Source organism: Pteropus medius, unplaced genomic scaffold, assembly GCF_902729225.1.
Source record: "Pteropus medius unplaced genomic scaffold, Ma_sr-lr_union100, whole genome shotgun sequence".
NCBI lineage: Eukaryota > Metazoa > Chordata > Mammalia > Chiroptera > Pteropodidae > Pteropus > Pteropus medius.
In genome coordinates, this window is record NW_024351732.1 from 1325870 (window position 1) to 1338977 (window position 13108).

The 13108-nt window shown below is 55.4% G+C and overlaps 1 protein-coding gene across 18 annotated transcripts in view; it reads left to right on the top strand.

Moving 5' to 3' along the window:
• The window catches only part of LOC120588958 (voltage-dependent T-type calcium channel subunit alpha-1G), a 62125-nt gene that overhangs the window by 23285 nt on the left and 25732 nt on the right, over positions 1 to 13108 (top strand). For all 18 annotated transcript variants that reach the window (XR_005649348.1, XM_039846317.1, XM_039846322.1 and 15 more), the window contains 7 exons: positions 5544 to 5695; positions 6501 to 6686; positions 6772 to 6886; positions 6968 to 7123; positions 11485 to 11569; positions 11656 to 11849; positions 12668 to 13099. Coding sequence is in view for 17 of the 18 variants with exons in the window: in XM_039846317.1 (XP_039702251.1) it covers positions 5544 to 5695; positions 6501 to 6686; positions 6772 to 6886; positions 6968 to 7123; positions 11485 to 11569; positions 11656 to 11849; positions 12668 to 13099 (1320 nt within the window). In the remaining variant the exon portion in view is untranslated. The remainder of the gene's footprint in view (positions 1 to 5543; positions 5696 to 6500; positions 6687 to 6771; positions 6887 to 6967; positions 7124 to 11484; positions 11570 to 11655; positions 11850 to 12667; positions 13100 to 13108) is intronic.

Genomic DNA, 13108 nt, shown 5'->3' on the forward strand with positions numbered 1-13108 from the left:
GGTGAGATAAAGGTGCGGGTGGAGGAAGGGCTGGCTCCTTTCCAGGAGGGAAAGAGAGATAGAGGAGTAGGTTTCAGGACCAGAGCTGTTTGGGGGAAGGAGGGAAGTGGAGCCCTATGAAGCAGGAGACCAGAATGAGAGTGGGGATGGGGACCAAGGAGAGGGAGAATTTGCAGGGAGCTCCTGGGGGAGAGAGATGGAGACCCAGCAATAGAGGATGGTGAATGAAGGTGCAGAGCAGCATGGGGCCCCCAGCAGGGCATCGCCCTGTCTGGTCAGCACTGGTTCGTGACCCTAGCAATGCTCAGCAATTCAACAGCCGCATTGGAGAGGCACAGGGGGTGGGGACTTATCTGGCCTGGGGCTGGGCAGGGCAGGAGCCCTCTACGATCTGCAGCATGAGGGCAGCCTTCAAATGGTCCACCACGGGCTCTGGGTTTTGAGGTTGTCCTGGCAGATGAGGAGAAGGGGCCACAGCGCCAGAATTTTAACAACTCGCAGAGGCTTCGAGTTGTCTTTCTCCAAGCTAAGTGAGCGCTGCAGGTGTCCTGTGCCTACTTAGCTTGTGTGTTTACTTGGGGTGGCTTCAGGGAGTTGATGGAGAATTGTGGAGAGGGGCTTGTTAGGAGGCACTGGGGCACAATGATACTCCAGCAGGCAATGTTCCAAGCTGGAGAGCTTCCAGGGGGTTGGCACAGAGCAAGGTCATGATCTGTATGATGAGGCCTGTGGGGTTTCCTGGAAACCTCCTGCCACACAGATGTCCCCTGACTTGCCACACCTCCTTGAAAGAGGAAGAAGAGGAAGGAGGAGGAGGTCCTACTGACACAGTGACCCTCACCCCATCACTGTGGCCTGCCTGGACCACCTCTCATAGGTGTGTGGAAGCAGCAGGCAGGACTGTGGAAAGAAGAGGTGAGGTGAGCCAAGGAGTCAGAATCGGGAGCAGAGGTTTCAAGGTCAGTGGAACAGGCGGGAGCTAAGGAGACAGGGTGGGAGTGGCACTTGGGCAGGGCTGAGGTGACTTGTTCAAGCCCCACTCAGCTCTCAGCCAGCTTGTCTACTCCCTCGCACCTTCCTTGCAAAAGGCACTGTTCCCAGCCTCCAATTTAGTCGGAGCCAGCTCTCAGGCCTCCTGCTCGGACCTCTGCAACATCCTCTAATTGGTCTCCATCTCTTCATCTCTCTAAGCCATCCGCATGCTGCCATCACTGCAGCCAGATTAATCTTCTTAATACACCATTTTTACATCTCTTCCCCCCACACCAGAAGCCTCAATGGCAGCGTGTGGGCAGAGGCAAGTCCAGCCTGGATTGTGGAGCAGATCATTCTGCCTGGCCCTGCTAACCTTGTAGCCTTGTCCCCTGCCAGTCTCTCCATCCTCTGACCCAGGCAGACCACTTGATTCTTGGTCTCCAGGTTGGCCTATGCATTCCTTCCTCTGCACCTTGGCTCACACTAGCCCCAGCTGGCCGTGCCCTCCACAGGAGCTCTCCTCCCACCGCTTCCTCCCCACTGGCCCACTGACCTTAGCTGGGTTTGAGCTCCTGAGCTGCTCCTGGTATTTGCCCCAGCATGGTGCCTAGTTACAGCACTGCAGGCACTCTGTGCTGCCACGTGTGAGGCCTCCTTCCACTGTCAGTGCCCACAGGGCCTCGTGAGCATGGCTCTTAGCTGGGTGTATTCACAGGTTTAAACTCCTGTGTTCTGCAGGGCAGACTTTCCACGTAGCAGTGTTACCCTGTTTAACAGAAAAGGCTACTGGGGATTAGAGAGGTTAAGGAACTTGCCCTAGATCGCACAGGTAGAAAGTTTCAGAATTGCTAGGCCTTTTGTATTCAGATTGGACCCCACTTTTTATCACCAGTGTTGTGTACATTGTGGGTTAGTTGATGGAAGTGCTGTGGGTTTCGGGGGAATCCTGGTTCTGGGAAGTATTGAGCAGCTTACCTAGGGCTACAGTTGCTCTAAAGCAACAGGCTGAGGGGCCGGGGAAGTGCTGGGAGATGGGAGATGGGAGATTTACAGTTAGCATCAGCCCAGAGAAGAGTCTGGGGCCCCTGGGTGGGAGAAGCTCAGGCTGCTTGGCCTCAACTCACCTAAGCCCCCACTGGGCCTTGACATCTGTGAACAGGAGGGAGGATGCAGTCTAGACCTGAGAAAAGACTTCTTGGCAGCTGGGGAGGGCCAATGAGGAGAGGCTGGTACCCACCTGCCTGACGGCCTATGTGCATCTACATGGGCTCTGTGTGGGTGTGGGTGTGTGCGTGTGGGTGGGGGGTGGCAGTGTGGACAGATGCAGAGAAAAGCACAGATGGACCTAGCTCTGTACCTTTCTAAGTGAGCAAATGGTGTGACCTCCTTTAAATTACCACACCTCCAGGAGCAGGCCATCTAGGAGGCAGGGAGGAAATACACCCTGGGAGGAAGGTATGAGCCAGTGCCGGGCCCATGGAGTGGACTTGCAGAAGTTGGCTCCCTCCCCACCCCTTCGCAGTTACAGTGGCCGGGATCATGGCTCTGGTCCCTGGGGCAACCGTGTTGCTAAGATCGTGTCTCTGCATCCTCCTCCTGCATTTAGAGAATGTTCCCAGCCTCCAATTTAGGAACTTGAGCAGACCTGGCTATCTGGGGGAGGAGAGCTTTTTTTCCCATGAACCACGGGGGATTCCAGGGCCCTGGGAGGGAATAGGCATTGCCCTTAAGTGTTTCCAGTGAGAGTGGAGGAGAGAGAGTGTGGGCTGAGGGAGAATGTCCAGCCCTCCATTCTATCTGCTTCTCCAATGCCACAGCTACATGGAGGGGCAAGGTGGGGGCTTCAGCCTTTGCTGACAACCTCCTTGATGAGGAACAGGTGATGCAGGCCTCGAGGGAGCCCTGCACCATCCTTCTGATGGGACTCTTGGTGTGAGGGTGAGCGAGTGTGTGTGGGTCTGTGTGTCCATGAGCTGTCGGGTATAGATTGTCTCGCCCTGTGGTGGATAACATCAGGAAACAATGAGAATATTCTTTTTCCATATTCCTGGTAGTAGTTGTACTTTTAGAGGTCACCGATTGAATGAATACATGATAACAAAAGCTACAGAGTGTTCAGTTACTTAAAAAAAGTTTTATTAATTTTTATTTTTGGCAGCTTTTTTGACGCATAATTTATATGCCATAATATTCACCTATTGTAAGTGTACCTCAGCTATGCTTTCAAATCAACTCGTTCTTTATTCATACATCTATGTTCATGTGAAATATAATTTTACATACATTAGAAGACACATTATGTATTCAGTCCATCTGTGTGTCTGGATTCATAGGCCCATCATTGTCACCCAGGTTGGATTTGGGTCCTGACTGGTATTATATTAGAGTCAGAGTGAGGTGGGATGGGGGCCCACTCCCTGGCTTTCCCTGACCTATGACTTTGAGCCAATCATTCACCATCTCTTGACTTCTTTTGCTCATCTGTAAAACAAGGAAGGTCTGATGGCTTTTATGTGACATGAGGTGAGACATACTATGAGCCTGGGAACCCACAAAGCATTGCACCTGTGTGGTCTGTGTTCCTCATTTTTATCCAATCCAAAGATGGACAACTGGGCAGGTGGCAGAGTGACAAGGAGGCAGGCTTGCTGACCATGGCTCCCTGGCAGACTGGCTTGGAGCACAGAGCTGGGGATCCACCCTGTCAGGAGGGGTCTGAGCCCTGGGCTTTATCTGTCCTGATAATGGCCCCTCCCACCACCTGCACCAGGCTCACATGGAAAGACAGAAGGTCCTATCTCCCTGTGATCCTATTCACTAGGTCAGGTGGCAGTGCCCCTTCCTTCCCCCACTTGCAGTCTGGGGAGCAAAAACTCTAGATATGACAGCTTCTCTTCTTCTGAGTAGCCATGGACCCTCAAACACCCTCATCTGACAATCAGAAGTCCCTTCCTTCCAACTCTCCCCACCTCCCACCCAGGCTGGCCTTACAGATTGGGGCCATAAGGATACATCTGGTGGCGCCCAAGGCCTAGTTCCATGCTTGGGTGACCTACCTGGGCAGCTGGCCAGATGAAACAGCTGGGTGAATAGGAGGAGGTGTCTGATGCACTAAGGGCTTCATCTGGTTATTTATTTATTTATTATTCTTTAGTAGCTACCATGGACTAATCCCAGACCCTGGGTTGGGTTTTTGAGTGGTCAAACACCCTATCAGGTGGAGAGTGGGCTCCAAGGAGACAGTCATCTCTACCCTGAATCCCTAGCCCAGCCACACCCTTTCCTTTCTCCCCGAAGAGCTCATTCCTTGTGCTCTACCTGTGCTGCCTTCCCTTCCCTTCTGCTTGGCGAGACCTCACTCACCCTTCAGAGTTCACTTCAAGTGCTAGCTCCTAAGACTTTCCCAGTGTGCTCTTCCTTCACCTTCTGTCCCCAAACTCCTGGATTTACTGTCTAGATAATTTATTTTGTCATTGAAGCATCTAAGGCCTCTTGTGGTTATTCAGCTGTTTTGTGTGTGTACAACTTGTTTTCAGCTAGATGCTAAGCCCCTGGGAGGCAGGGAGCATGGCTGGCATGTTTTTGTAGCCCCTTTAATACTTGGCGCATTGCTAGGCATGCCGTAGGCATCCAATACTGAAAAGAGGAGGAAGGTAAGGAGGTGACTAGTGAGCTGGAATGGCAGATGAGATCGAGTTTGTTAGTAGTTCTGATGACCTCACTAGGATGTGTCCTTGGTTCTAATCCCAGACCCTGGGTCGGAGCAAAATAATAATTACCTCTACTGTTTTATTTGGCCAGAGAGGTTGAGAATCTTGCTGAAGGTCTCACAGTGAGTTAATAGGACAGGCTGAGAGTTAACCCAGATAGCAGCTCCAGGAGCCTTCTCATCTGTGATAACCCTTCTTGGGATTTCCCTTCTGCCCATCAGCATGTCGTGTGTATATGCATGCATTTGTGTGTGTGCGGATTTGTGTGTGTTTGTACATGTGTATGCTTATTTGTGTGTATATGTATGTTTGTGTATGTGCATGTGTCTGGAAGGAAGCAGTGTAGCCAACAGTTGTCCAAGAGAAGGCTGACAAGTCCACAGAGTAATTGTAGAGCACACGTGACTTTGTGTGTGGCTCTGTGACTGGTATGCATGTGAGGCCTTGACAATTGCCCTGTGACGTGGGCCAGCATCATTGCACTGCTGGCTTGGGCCCACTGAGCTGACCTGGCAGCACAAGGCAAGATGGATCTCGACACTCCCAGCAGGAGGTGGGCAGAACTCACAGCGCGGGCCTCTGGTGAGCCTGTGACCCCAGGATCTGAGACCCAGAGCCAAGAATGGCAGAGGACAGAGGGGCTGAGGTTTTATGTCGTGGCTGTCTCTCAGTGCATTTCCTCATGGACCTTTCAGGGGAGGGTCTTCCCCATGAGCCTGGGCATCCAGCCCCGCCCTGGCCCCCTTCCCCAGCTCGCTGTTCCTGCTCCTTCTCTCCCTATGGCCCCCTGTTCGGGAGGACTGGGATGAGGGGCTCAGGGACAAGCCATGGCTGCTTCACGCCTGCCCTGCCCTCCAGCCCGAGGAGCTTACCAACGCTCTGGAAATCAGCAACATCGTCTTCACCAGCCTCTTTGCCCTGGAGATGCTGTTGAAGCTGCTCGTCTACGGTCCCTTCGGCTACATCAAGAACCCCTACAACATCTTCGATGGTGTCATTGTTGTAATCAGGTATGACTGCCCCTTCACTGCCTCTAGCCTGAGGAACGCCCAAGGGGAGGCTTGGGATGAGGAGCCACTCAGCCTGTACCTCTGAGGTGAAGGGGTCTGGAGTCAGGCCCCACTGACCCACAGACCCTCCTACCCCGCCATGGGTGGAGACTCTTTGGGCCCACCATGCTCCACTCTACCCTCTCTCTTGGCCCTACCTTGCTCAGGAGGAACTTGGCTTCATATCTCCTTTGGCCGGTCCCCTCTGTCGTCTCCTCTCCCCACTTCTTGTCCTCGACCACACGCAGGCCTGGGTGAGGACTGGGGAGTTGGCCCTGGAGAGGAGTTAGAGGAAGTATGAGGCCAGGCAGCTGTCCCTACTTGCAAAGTGCTGGGAAACCGTCTCAGATGCCGGCAGCTTGCTTTAGGATTTCCTAGATCTTGGGAAACTGCTCCATTCTCCCAGGCCTAGGCCCAGGAGAACTGCATTATTGCTTTTTGGATTGGCTTTAGATTTCATTAAAAGAGAACGAAGCAAATATTCCATAACTTGATGCTGTTGCATTGGCCGGACTGAGGGAGAGGGCTGTCCATTGGCAGGATATGATCTCTGGCCTGAAGGGGAGAATGGAGCGGGGTAGAGCCGTCACCCAGATCCTTGCCATCTTGGCGGCTCCTGCTTGGAGTCCCGAGGGCCAGTCTGTGCACCACTTTCTCAGGCTGTGCTGGCCAGTTCAGGCCCCCAGGTGCTGCTGGCCCCTCGCAAAGGGAGGAGCAGGCAGAGGGTGAGCATGCAGCGGGCTCAGGCTCCCTGCCCCCCTTGCAGTGTGTGGGAGATCGTGGGCCAGCAGGGGGGCGGCCTGTCGGTGCTGCGGACCTTCCGCCTGATGCGGGTGCTGAAGCTGGTGCGCTTCCTGCCGGCGCTGCAGCGGCAGCTCGTGGTGCTTATGAAGACCATGGACAACGTGGCCACCTTCTGCATGCTGCTCATGCTCTTCATCTTCATCTTCAGGTGAGGGCAGGTGCCAGCTGGGAGAAGGGTCTCAGGGGCAGGGGTGCTGGGACCTGACCCCACCTCGTGACTCCTGTGTCTTCAGCATCCTGGGCATGCATCTCTTTGGCTGCAAATTTGCATCCGAGCGGGACGGGGACACGCTGCCGGACCGGAAGAATTTTGACTCTCTGCTCTGGGCCATCGTCACCGTTTTTCAGGTGCGAGAGAAACAGGGCAGGGTGGGTGGGGGCGGTCGGGTGCCCTTGGTAAAAGCCCTGACGCCCATCCTCTGCCCACAGATCCTGACTCAGGAGGACTGGAACAAGGTGCTCTACAACGGAATGGCCTCCACGTCGTCCTGGGCTGCCCTTTACTTCATCGCCCTCATGACCTTTGGCAACTATGTGCTCTTTAACCTGCTTGTTGCCATTCTGGTGGAGGGCTTCCAGGCCGAGGTAATCCCCCACCCGCAACAGTACACTTCTACGAGGAATCGGCTCCCTGCTTGCGCTTTGGTGGCCTGGGAGGTCCCGCAGGAAGTGCCCTTCATACTTGGTGGGGAGATTAGCGGTGGGAGGCTCTGGTCTAGGGCAGCCCTTCAGCACTTGGGGTACAGGGTGGTTGTGAGAGTCCCTGGGTCCTGGGTTAGCTGCTGAATGGGCTTCCTCATCAAAGTTGGCTAGACCCTTCCCCAGAGAGCTGGAAAAGTGTTGGCACACAGTGCAGCTGGATCCCTGAGAACAGGTGCTCTTGGGGGACACATCTGAGCTGAAGGGTGGGGGAAACTTGTATGCAAGTCATCTGAGCTCTGGCTGAACTGATGAAGATGCCACCAGGGCCCGGGCAGGGCTGAGCTGCCCAGAGTGAGAAATGAGACCAATTAGCTGCAGGCATGGCAGAGATGAGCGTCCTATTTCCAGCCCAGGCTCCATCACCTTCGTCACAGTCAGCGTCATCAATTAATATTGATTTACATTGATTGTGCCCTTTCTGTGCCAGGATACAACCTCTGCCTGAAGGGCTGTACCCCCTTCCTCTCTCTCAGCTCTGCCCCTCTTCCCACCCCAGGCCCAGCCCAGTGCCTTGCACAGGGCAGGTTGACCCAACCTAGAAATGCTCCAGGTTGGATGTGGAGAAGCTCTTGGTCCAGTTCTCTCTGGGTGACCCGGATGGAAACTCCCGCTGCGGCCTGGTCTATAAATATTCGGCACATGGTGGAAAAACAAAAATCTATTTTCCGCCTCTTTCCCAGCCTTGTGAGGGAGGGCTGTTCCCCGAGGGCCAGGCTGGGCTGGTGGGGTGCGGGGGCATCTGTCCCACACTGGCCTTTTCCCACTTCTGTTGTATTTGCCCATTATTGCGTTTCCTCCCCCTGAGTGACAGTGAGGGCAGCTGGTGGGGGTGAGCCCTGCCTTGGTGATGGCTGGGCCTATTGCAGGAGGGAGGGACGCTGGTGCTCTCCCTGGCACAGGACACTTATTTGGGGCCTCGTTGGGGCCTGAAGGTGTAAGGGGTGCCATTGTGCTCCCACAGGGTCCAGAGTCTCTATGGAGACCCACCACTCTCAGTCACTCTCTTGGCCTGTGATAGGAGGAGCTGAGTGGGACTGTGGGTCCTTCAGCCCCTTCCAGCTCCTGACAACTAATATTCTCTCAGAAAAATTCCTGTGGAACTCTGGAGGGAAATGGAAAATACCCCAGGCCTATTCCTCTCCCCTCAGCAGCCGTTCAGCCACCTCGGTGGTCCTGGAGGTGCCCAGAACAGACAGCCCCCTCCCCGCCACTGGTTTTTTCAGCAAACACCTTGTTAAATCGAGTGCCATAGAGCCAGCCTGGTTGCTAGGCAGCAGCAAAGTCTATGTGTGGGAACAAGAGCAACCTGGCCCTCGAGCCTGGCCTGGTCATTCTGGCCCTGCTGGGGGCCTGCGGCTGTCTCAGCCTAAGGTGTCAGCCTCGGGCCATATTCTCCTCAACCTTCAGAGTACAAGTGACTACAGGGAGGGTCTCACTCAGGGCATGATGCTTTGGGTCTGGGGTGGGATGGAGAAAGGATTTCAGGATCAATACCCCCTCCATGGGGGTGGGCAATGGTAAGGCCCTGAAGTGCCTTGGGAGGGGCTGGACCAGCTGCTCACTGTCCCGCATGTGGCGAGCCAACACCTGGGGTGCAAGAGGTGGCTACTCAATATTAGTGACTTGGACACCTCCAGAGGCACCTGCTCTCTCCTGTATGGAGTTTCAGGGAGTTGTACCTGTGGCTGTGAGGGAGCCCCACAACCTGGCAGGAGAGGCTGGTTCTTGCTGTTGTAATGGCATGAGGCCACCTACGTCAGTGGAGGAAGTAAGTGGCCACCCCATTTTGTTGGGTGTCATCAGCAGGAGGCCTCAAGAGTGGCCCCCTGCAGGCCTTGCTTCCCTGCCAAGAGGTAGGAGGAGGTGGCTAAGGGGATGGGGCCAGCTGACTCTTGATTTCCCAACTTGCAGGGGGCAGTGCCCTGAATCCCTGCATATTTATCATCCACACACTTAATTAAATGAACAGGCAGCAGGCCCTGTGTGAGGCCATTAATTAATATTCAACAACATCATAGCCATCATCCCAGTGTTACTTGTCACATCCCATCCCAGTTGGAGCAGCCAGACCTGTACTGACTGGGGGAGATGCAAGCAGAGCATATGGGAGTTAGGAGGCCTGTTCCCATTCCTGACCTTGTCTCCTCCCTAGTCGCTGACTTCGATCCACTCCTTCCCACCCTCCCTGCCCATTCTCCCAGCCAGGAAGGGGGAGCTGGAGACTTGGCTTTGAGGCCCAGACGCACTTCCTATTCTTTGTGTGACTTGGGTAATTTTCTTAACTTCTCCAAACCTTGGGTGCCTCCTCTAAGGTGGTGCTGGCAGCCCCCTCTTCCCACCTTGCAAGGAAGCAAGCTAGTGGTAATGAAGCAGTCGGCGGTGGCTGGAAAACCCCAGTGAATGGTAGCTGTTATTAGGACTATCTGGGGCTTGATCTCCTTTCCTGCCCTTGTTCCCATCTTCCTGGCGTGGCCTCCTCCTCTCTCACCCTTCAGATTCATTCTGGCCTGAGGGCCTATGGTTGAATTCTGGAAGGCCATTCTGTCCCCTTTCTTCTCCTCCTACCCCTGTGTCTTGTTTCCCTTGCTGTCGGGTTTGCATCCCTCCTTTTCTTCATCCTCTTTGGACACTGCTGATGTTTGAAAGCCTGAGCGCCTGTGACCAGCGCCCGTCCCCTGCCTTCCCCTCTCCCTGTAGGAAATCAGCAAACGGGAAGATGCGAGTGGACAGTTAAGCTGTATTCAGCTGCCTGTCGACTCCCAGGGGGTAGGTACGCGATCATGAGTCGGCATGACCCCCGTACCCTGTGCCCCCTCCACTTCGCCTCCGTGTCTCTGTGCTCGTGTTCACGCTCAGCTGCTGTGCAACCTGTGGTCGCCGTGGTGGTCCTTGGTGTTGTGAGCTGGCTTCGATTTTAAGTCCCTTCCCCCTTGAGAACATTGAGGGAAGGAGCCTCCTTGCCTCTGCCCCCATCAACCTGCAAAGGGCACATTCTCATCCTTGACAGACTGGTGGATGGAGGGAGAAGGAAGGGACTTAGAATCCTCTGTGTGCACGTGTGTGGTACACCGCGTGTGCGTGCCTAGGCAGAGGGCCCCTAGGAGTCCCAGTTACTGGGTCTCAGTGGAGTTGGGATCCGTGGCCATAGACTGTGCTCCCCCATCTATCTCCCCTCCCCCTTGCCCTGAGCCCCTGTTGGAGACCCCACAGGCTGCCTCAGCTCAGGACAAGTCTTTGGAGGAGGTGCAGATGGCTCTTGACAGAATGTGCCAGAATTTTAAATCCATTTTCCAGTCGCTGGTTCCTTGACCACCCAGGAGGTCCAGCAGACATTTCGGGGCACACTCCTCCTCTGGCCCTCACACTGAGCCTGTGCCCTGCTGTTTCCTGCACTGGCACCAGAATTCGGGTAAAGTCAGGATTCTTGCAGGACCCCACAGTGCCGTATATCCCGAGCAGCCCCCTGGAGATCCCACTTGATAATTAAAGGCCTCGTTAGGGACGTAAACTGAGTTAATGAAAATGATCCCCTGAGATGCCAATTACGCAATATTTATGTCCTTATCGAAAGTAGCAATCAAGTATTTTTTAATAACTTCTTAAGAAGAAGTGTGTAATTACTGGGGAACCTACTGACCTGCTAAGAAGGAAGAAAAAACTGTCCCAGAGACAGGGAGAGAGGTAAAAATGGGGCCAGGGGAGGGGCAGGGGCTTGGGGAAGATAGAGGGAGAGGCAGAGGGACTGAAGTGGCGTCCTTGGGCTGAGCTGCTCAGTCTGGGATCTTTCAATTTCCTTCTGGGGTCCTCAGGTCTGAGGCTTGGGGAGGGCAGCCATGGGGGGATAGCAGAGGGGACAGGTGGCCTTCGGAACTGAGGCTCTAGTGACTACTTTACTCAGATCCCCAGCTCCCTTGGGCCTGTGCCACCCACCCACCTGGTTATCCCTCATCCCCTTAGCCGTTCTTAGAGCCGGTCCCAGCCAGGCTGGTTGTGCTGTGGGCTCTGGGGTTAGCAGTGGCTTCTCTGAGGTGTGGCTGGTGGGAGGCAGAGGTGTCGAGGGCCCTGGGGAGCTCTGGGCCCCAAGCCTGGGTGGTCTAGTTTACGCCAGTGCATGTCTCGTGCCGTGGTTGCTGGTTCCCGTGGCCTATATGTAGTGTGTGCGTGTGAAGACAGGGAGACCGCCTGCTGTCCCACTGACCCCTGCCCAGCCAGGGCGATAATGGCCCGCTGCTCTCCCACCCTAGGGAGATGCCACCAAGTCGGAGTCAGAGCCCGATTTCTTCTCGCCCAGCTTGGATGGCGACGGGGACAGGAAGAAGCGCTTTGCCTGTGAGTCTCTATCCTGGGTGGGGGTGCAGCCCTCCGTCTTGGGCCAGCCTTGAGTGGACTCAGGGTCTCCCTGTCTCTCCCTGCAGTGGTGTCCTTGGGAGAGCACCCAGAGCTGCGGAGGAGCCTGTTGCCACCTCTTATCATCCACACGGCTGCCACGCCCATGTCCCTACCCAAGAGCTCCAGCACCGGCTTGGCAGAGGCACTGGGCCCCGCCTCCCGCCGCACCAGCAGCAGCGGGTCAGCTGAGCCAGGGGCGGCCCATGAGATGAAGTCACCGGTAGGGGTGCCTGTGGGTGCCCGACTGTGGGAGATGTGAGGACGTCAGGAGGGGAGAGAGGATGGGCGTGGGCAGGCCCAGGAAGACACCCCTGAGCACGTGCTGGTCAGTGAGGGCTGGCATTTCAGGCGGTGGAGGAGGCCTAGCCTTGGGTTCGAATCTTGCTTCTTTTGTTTCCTGAGACACCTTGGGTGAGACTCAACCTCTGAGTCCCCTCTACAAAGTGTGGGGTCCTTACCTCCTTAATACCTCATCACAGTAATAGCAAACCCCATCCAGTCACTGATTCTGGGCCAGACACCTTTCTAGACACTGCTCATAAGTGTTCTAGAAACATTTAATCCTCACAGCAACCCTATGAGGTAGATACTATTACTATCCCCATTTTACAGATGGAGATCTGCATCTCAGGTTGCCTTAGTGATGTGTGGGAAGCTCCGAAGTAAGCAAGTGACAGAGCCAGCATTTTAACTCAGGAGGCTGGTGTCAGGGCCCCTGCTCTGGCCATTATTTTATACTGCTGCTCAGCTGTAAGACTTCTTTCACTAAATGAGATATAGGTGCTAGTGTCATATCTATTTATGACACTACGGATGAGGAACTGAGGTGCAGAGAGGTTTAGTAACTTGCCTAAGATCACAGAGCTGGTCGGAGTAAGCCAGGACCTAAAGCCAGGCATCCAAGACCAGAGCTCCTGCTCGTCATGTCTCTACACCTGATGTGAGGCCAAGGGGGCTCACAGGAGGCAGGGTGCATGCGGGGGGTACAGGGCTGCATGGCCCTCGCTGAGACCACCCTCTCCTCTGCTCACCCCTCAGCCGAGCGCCCGTAGCTCTCCACATAGCCCCTGGAGTGCAGCGAGCAGCTGGACCAGCAGGCGCTCCAGCCGGAACAGCCTAGGCCGTGTGTCCAGCCTGAAGCGGAGGAGCCCGAGCGGGGAGCGCCGGTCCCTGTTGTCAGGCGAGGGCCAGGAGAGCCAGGACGAGGAGGAGAGCTCAGAAGAGGAGCGAGCCAGCCCAGCGGGCAGCGACCGTCGCCATGGGGGCTCCCTGGAGCGGGAAGCCAAGAGCTCCTTTGACTTGCCAGACACACTGCAGGTGCCCGGGTTACACCGCACAGCGAGTGGCCGCAGCTCAACCTCTGAGCACCAGGACTGCAATGGCAAGTCGGCTCTGGGGCACCTGGCTCGGAGCCTGCGGCCCGATGACCCCCCACTGGATGGAGATGATGGTGATGACGAGGGCAACCTGGTGAGGCTC